The sequence below is a fragment of the Elephas maximus genome, chromosome 21 (genome assembly GCF_024166365.1).
Source record: "Elephas maximus indicus isolate mEleMax1 chromosome 21, mEleMax1 primary haplotype, whole genome shotgun sequence".
In the NCBI taxonomy this organism is placed as follows: Eukaryota; Metazoa; Chordata; class Mammalia; order Proboscidea; family Elephantidae; genus Elephas; species Elephas maximus.
In genome coordinates, this window is record NC_064839.1 from 55,727,013 (window position 1) to 55,733,917 (window position 6,905).

Sequence of the window (6,905 nt, forward strand, 5' to 3'; positions counted from 1 at the left end):
GTGTGTGTGTGTGTGTGTGTGTGTGTGTTGGAGGTGAACACAGTTGGGCGGTGGGTAGAAGCCTTGGCCCCTCAGCTCTGGACCCCTGGAACTACCATGAAACTGCAGCCTGCTGTGGGTTGGCTTCCTCATTTCCAGTCACACACCCAAGGCCCAGACAATGCTGGTTGTGTGTATGTGTGACTGTGTGTCTGTGAGGTGCAGCAGACAAGAGCAGTCTGGTGGGGGAGGCTGGGATTACAGGAGAGGGCCGTGAGGGGCCAGTGGGCTCCAGGCCAGCATGAAGCTTCTGCACGTCTGTCTCAGAGGCAGTTACTATCACAGGGAGCTGGTGGTTCAGGCATGGCATGAGGGAGGGCTGAAAGCGGCCTATGTGAGTATGCCTGGCTCCTAATGGTTGCAGCTGCCAGTGCTGTGGATGGAGGGGCACATGGCTCGGTGTGGGTGTGGGGACATGTGTGGCATGAACTGAGTTTGTGAGCCTGACCATGGGTGACCCCCAGCCATGAGCTGGTGTGGCCCGTGGTGGGGCCCAAGCAACAGGACAGGCCACTGGGTGACCCGACTGTGGGCAGGGCAGGGTTGGAGGGCCTGTCCTGTGCTGAGGGTGTGTGGTGGGTTTGTTGCGTGTGTGTCTGATGGATCTGGGGTGTGCGTAGGTATGACAGGTTTGGGGTGTATGTATGTGATGGGGTTGGCATGTGTCTGTGTTTGCATGATGCGTGTACATGTGTGATGCCCTCTGCAGTTGTGAATGGAGGTGGGGTCACGGGTGAGGGTCCTATGTGTCTGCATCTGTGAGAGGGTTGAACTCACTGGGTTTCTCCACCCAGAAGGAGCCGTGTATATTCATCCAGACTGGGTGAGGCTCCCGTGAGTGCAGAGCTTGTCTGTGCCTGGCAGAGGTAGGCAGCAGGCTGGAGCTGCGGCTGAGACCCCAGAGTCTCCAGGAGAGAGAGGTGCTGCAGTGGCTGGGCCGGGGTCTCCTGGGCTGCTCCCTAGAGGACCATTTGCCCTGGCCCTTAGGAGTCCTGTGAGTGGGCTAGGTCCAGAGTGGAGTGGGGAGGGCAGTCCCCACAGACACAGTTTGACACACACTCTCAGACACCCAGGTGGACAGAGTGTACCCAGTTCCTCCTGGTCCTCTCCTGGGGACCCCTTCATCAGGGGTCCCAGGGCCAATGTCAGCCCACCCTCCAAAAACGGCCCAGGGCTCTCGGCAGGCTCCCGGTGTTTATTGGGGTGGCTTCCCAGGGTTGTTACATAGCAGATGGAGGGTCTGGCAGTTCCCCTACTTCCCCACCCTCCCACTCCACCCCAGGAGACAGGGCCCGGGAGGGGTAGGACAGGAGGGTGTCAATTACCGGAGTCTTTAATCGACACCGATTTCTCGAGAGTTCTTGGTTCAGACAGTGCCTCATGGACCACACGGCAGGTGAACTGCTGCTGCTCCCAGTCAGACTTGCTGACCTCCAGGAGGCTGAAGGTGAAGAAGGAGCGGCTGGAGCCGCTAGCTGGTTGGGGCTCGGCGATGTAGAACTGGTCTGAAGGCACGAGCCTCTCATCGTACAGCCACTGCACCGAGATGTCGGGGGGGAAGAAGTTCTGGACTAGACAGGTAAGGGTGAGCCTGTCATTGTTCCTCTGCGTCTCAGGTGGCTTGAACAAGTGGATCTCGGGGGGCAAACGCTTGCCTGTGGGAGAGCACTTGGGGTCAGCAGACCTGTCCTGACTGCCTCGCCCCATTCAGCCCACCTGGTCCCAGCCAACCCCCACCAGCCCCTGGCTTACCGGGGGTTCTGTTGATAGACCTCTCAATCTTCTTGGGCAGGTGTGGGTGGGACACTACGCAATGGTAGGTCTCACCCTCAATCCAATTCCTGGTGTCCACTGGCAGGGTGGACGTGACGCTAACTGTTGCATTGTGTTGCTTCTTGGCAGTATGTTGGTCAGCATGCACAGCGGTCCCCCTGTCCCGGGACCAGATCACTTTCACCCCATCTTCGCTGGCCAGGTCCACCACCAGGCATGTGAGCTTAGGCACCTTGTTGACATACAGGTCTAAGGGGCTGGGTGGGATGAGGTAGGCATTCACTCCTCGGGGTTCAGAATCTGAGGGCGAGAGGGGTGGCATGGAGGAGTGTATGAAACCCTGCTCCCTCTCAGACTGTGAGTGTCTGTGTCAGGGTAGGACCATACCTAGGCACCTCTGGGCAGTGGACTCATAGGACCTGCCATGGACAGTGACGCGGCAGGCGTAGGTCTTTTCAGGAACCCACTGGTCCTGGGTGATGTTGAGCTCACTGTGGGTGGAGGCCAGCTTGCCCTCCTGCTTGGGCGGGGCTGTGGTAGGGTAGAGGCCCCGGGTCTTCTCCCCATTCACGAGCCAGGTGACCTCTATGTCCCCTGGGGTGTAGCCAGTGATGAGGCACAGCAGCTGGATGGTGAACTTGGAGTTGCCACGGGGGTCACAGGCTGTGTGGTAGAGCTTCACAGTGGGTGAGGTTATGTCCCTGAAACATGCTAGGGGTGAGAGGGCTGGGTGTGAGTAAACGAGCCAGCTTTAACAGGGGTGTTGTTAACCTCCCTGAGCTTTGTGTCCCAGCCTATGTCCCCTTCTCTCAGTCCCTACTGCCCCCACATCCCAGCCCAGAGCCCCGAACACACTGGGGAGCTACCAGCAACAGTGGCATTTGAGCCTCTCATTCCCTGCCTCCACAGGGCAAGTCCCCTCTTCTCCTGCCCTCTGTGGGGACAAGCCCTGGGAGACTGCTCAGGTTCAGGCTGACACATTCTGGAAGTCCTTCCTCTTCTGTAATTGTGGTCCCTCTTGGTGTACTGTGATGACCCCAGCCCTTGCTCACCAGTGAAGGTCTTATTGAGGCTGGTTTTGGATGGTTCTTGTACCACGCTGCAGGTGAACTTTTGTTGGGCCCACTTGCCTGAGGCAGTCACCTGGCTCACGGTGGTATAGAGGCTGGAGGAATTGTGGAGGGTAGCAGGGAAAGTCACATCACTGCTGTCCAGGGGACCAGTGTCCCACTTCACGGACACTTGCCCCTGGATGATGCCAGTCACCAGGCAGCCCAGGGTCACGGAGTCTTTGATTTCATCTTTGCAGCAGTGGGCCAAGGGGAAGATGGTGGGGTCCTGGCTTGAGGCTGTGGGGACAAGGCTGAGGGTCAACACTGGATGAAACTGTCACCCCCAGGTACCAGGATGACTGCTCCCTGGGCCTGTGTGTTGGGTGAGATGAGGACTTGGGGCAGAGGTGGGGTTGACTATGACATGGTGGAAGGGCTGAGGTATGTTTCTCCTGCTCCAGCCTAAGGGATCATTTTGGATGCTTTCCCCACTGTCTGATGCTGCCACTTCCCCTACAAACCTCAGTCCCAGGATGCCATCCGACTTGCCCCTGTACCCCCATCAGAAGAAATTTCTTCATCACTACCTTCAGGCCACGCTCAGGAACAGGGGTAGTTCCTAGGACATACCCACCCTTGGCCCTAAGTGACTGGACTGCGAGACTCTTCCCCTTGAGGAGCAGAGGTGCTGGCTCACTACTCAAGGCTGAGGCTCAGAGCTTGTAGACCCCCGCTGAGGCCCAGAGACCCCTTCAGAAATCACCAGGCTGTTTCATCTGCCTACCACCCATAGACCACCAATGGGGCCCAGAAACCTCCCAGGAATCATTAGGCTGTCCTCTCTGCCCACCCACCTGTAGATCCTCATTGGGGCCTGGAGGCCCCGCTCCCCAGGAATCACCAGGCTGTTTCTTCTGTCCACTCACCCATACAGCCTCACTGAGCCCCAGAAACCCCCACTAGGATTCACCAGGCTGTCCCACTTAGACCCCCATTAAAGCCTGGGAATCCATAAATCTCTTTCCTAGGGATCTCCAGGATGTCCTCTCTGCCCACCTACACACAAACCTCAGTTGGGGACTGGAGACTTCCCCACCAGGAATCACCAGGCTGTCTCCTCTGCCCATCCACCCGTAGATCCCATTGGGGCCCTGAGAACCCCCAGGAAACACCAGACTGTCTCCCAAACTCCACCCACAGACCCCCATTGGGACCTGGAAACTCAGAAACCCCCTTTCTAGGAATCACCAGGCCCTTCCCTCTATCTACCAGCCTATAGATCCCTGCTGGAATCTGGGGACCCAGAGACCCTACCAGGAAGCAACAGGCTGTCCACTTTGCCTACTACTCATCGATCTTCATTAGGGAGCAGGGGCCAGAGATCTCCCTCAAGAATCACCAGGATGTCCCTTCTCTGCCCCTACCCCAATGTCCTTGTAGGGCTTACTGTAGACAGGTCCTACTGCTGCCACTCTGGGACTCCTGTTTGCTGAGATCCTTGGGCTCAGCTTCTTAGTCCCCAGGCTCCTCTGCCTTGGTTGGTTCCTTTATCTTGCCCTCACCTGATCAGCCAGGACTCCTGGTGCTGTACCTTCCCCTACTGGCCTCCAAGGAGACCCCGACTACTGACCTCTCAGGAAGGGGCAGACCTGGCCCTGACACCTATGTACAGAGGGCAAAGTCCTCACCAGCACCCACCATAAGTCCCTCCCCAAACAGCACACTGGTTGGTATACATGCCTGGCCCTCTCACTTGGCCTTAGAGCTCCAGATCCACTGGCCCACCCTAATCCTGATTGCCAGCTTAGCTCAGTATTGAAGTTAGTTGCAAGTTTTTTTTTTTTTTTTTTTAAACCACAGTACAGCTCTATCCACCCTGCTCAGCTCTGTCCAGCCGAGCCCAGCCAACCCGAGCCCTGGCTTCTCAGCTCAACCAAGCTCAGTGCAGTCCAGCCCAGCCCCGCTTAGCCCAACTCAAACCAGGCCAGCTCAGTTTAGCTTAGTCCAGTTCAGCCAAGGCCAGCTTAGCCCAGCCTGGCCCACCCTGGTTCTGTCCATGAAGCCCTGTTGAGCAGAGTCCTTGCCTTATAATAGTCAAAAATGGAGAAGACAAGCCAATTCAGACGAGTCCTGCTCCCCACAGCCTAGCCTAACCTAGCCTAAAAAGCCCAGCTGAACTCAGTTCTGTCAAGCTTAGCTTAAGTCAGTCCAGCTTGATCCTGCCTATCCAATTTAAGTCCAGCCCATCTCAGCTCAGTCCAGCTCAACACAGATCAGCCCAACTAACCAGAGCTCTGTCCATTCAATTCAGTCAATTTTATTCAGGCTCAATCTAGCCAAATCAGTCCAGCCCATTATGACCAGTAGGCTCAGACCAGCCCAGCTCAGCCCAGCTCAGCTAACCCAGCCCAACTCACCTCAGTCCAGCTCAGTTCAGCCCAGCTTAGCCCACCCCAGGCCAGACCTGCCTAGCTCAGGGCAGCCCAGCTCAGCACAGCCCAGCCCGGCTCTGTGCAGCTAAGCAGAGCCCAGATGACCTTGTCTTAGGAGAGTCAAGCCAACTCAGCTGAGTCCTGCTTCCCACAGTCCAGCCCAGTCCAGCTCATATAGACCAGCTGAGCCAGATCAGTCAAGTTCAGCTCAAGGCAGCCCATCTTGATCCTGCCTGGCCCAGGTCAGCCCAACCAGCCCAGTTCAGTCCAACTCAACATAGATCAGCCCAGCTAACCATAGCTCTGTCCACTCAACTCAGTCAACTTTATTTAAACGAAGCTTAGCCCAGCCTAGCCTATTACAGCCCACAGACCTAGCTCAGTCCACCTCACCTAACACATCCCAGCCCAACCCAGCTCAGTCCAGCCTAGTTCAGTCCAGCTTGACTCAGCCCAGTCCACCCCAGCCCAGGCCAGCCCAGCCCAGGCCAGTTCAGCCCTAGCAAGCCCAGACCAGGCCAACTCAGACTAGCCCATTTCAGCCTAGTCCAGCCCAGTTTAGCCCAACACATCCACACTCTGCCCATTCAAGCAGAGTTCAGCTCAGCCTAGCCCAGTGCAGCACAGTCCAGCTTGGTTCAGCCCAGCTTAGCCCAGCCGAAGGCCAGCTGAGCCCAGCCCAGTCCGGCTTGGTTCAGCCCAACTCAGATCAGCCTAGACCAGGCCACACCAGCTCAGCCCAGCTCAGCCAAGCCAAACCAGGCCAGCCCAACCCTGCCTGGCCTAGGCCAGCCCAAGCCATTCCATTTTAGCCCAAGCCAGTCAGCTCAGCTCAGCACAGCTGAGTACAGCTCAGCCCAGCCCAGCTCATCTGAGACCAGGCCAGCACACACCAGCCCAATCAGGCCAGCCCAGCTCAGCCCAGCTCAGCCCAACTAGCTGAGCCTAGTCCAGCTAGCTTAGCCCAGAATACCATAGTCCAGCCCAGCTAACCAAGCCCAGAACAACCCAACCCAGCTCAGCCTAGCCCAGGGCAGCCCAGTCCAGGCTAGTTTAACCCAACCAGGCCAGTACAGTTCAGTTTAGTCCAGCTTAGCCGAGAATAAACCAGTGTAGTTCAGCTCAGACCAGGTAGAACAGCAGGGCCAGGAATGGGTCTACTCCTACACAGTTGAGCCCAGGTTCTTCTGACTCACCCAGCTCAGTCCAGCTCAGCCCAGCTCAGCCCAGCACAGGTTAACCCAATTAAACTCATATGAGCTCATGCCCAACTCAGCCTAGCTCAGCCAAGTTCAGCTCAGCCCAGTCCATCCTGGCTGTGTCCATGAAATCCAGCTAAACAGAGTCCAGAAAATCTTGACCTAAGACAGTCGAGACCATGGAAGACAAACCAACATAGCTGAGTACTGTTCCCCACAGTCCAGCCTAACCTAGCCAAGATAGCCTAGCTGAACCTGGTTTAATCAAGCTCAGCTCAAGGCAGTCCAGCTTGATCCAGCCTGGCCCAGGTCAGCCCAGCACAGCCCAACCGAGCCTAACTCTGCTCGGCTTAGCTCACCTCAGCTCAGCTTAGCTCAACTCTGCTCAGCTAACCATAGCTCTCTTCATT

At 57.0% G+C, this 6,905-nt stretch overlaps 1 gene segment (V, D, J or C); it reads right to left on the reverse strand.

Annotated features, from left to right (window-relative positions):
- Positions 1-1,221: 1,221 nt before the first annotated feature.
- On the reverse strand, positions 1,222-3,794 carry LOC126064589 (immunoglobulin heavy constant epsilon-like). The segment is given in 5 exon segments: positions 1,222-1,694; positions 1,792-2,112; positions 2,200-2,523; positions 2,865-3,161; positions 3,791-3,794. Coding segments are annotated over 5 exon segments (1,284 nt in total).
- Positions 3,795-6,905: the final 3,111 nt, after the last annotated feature.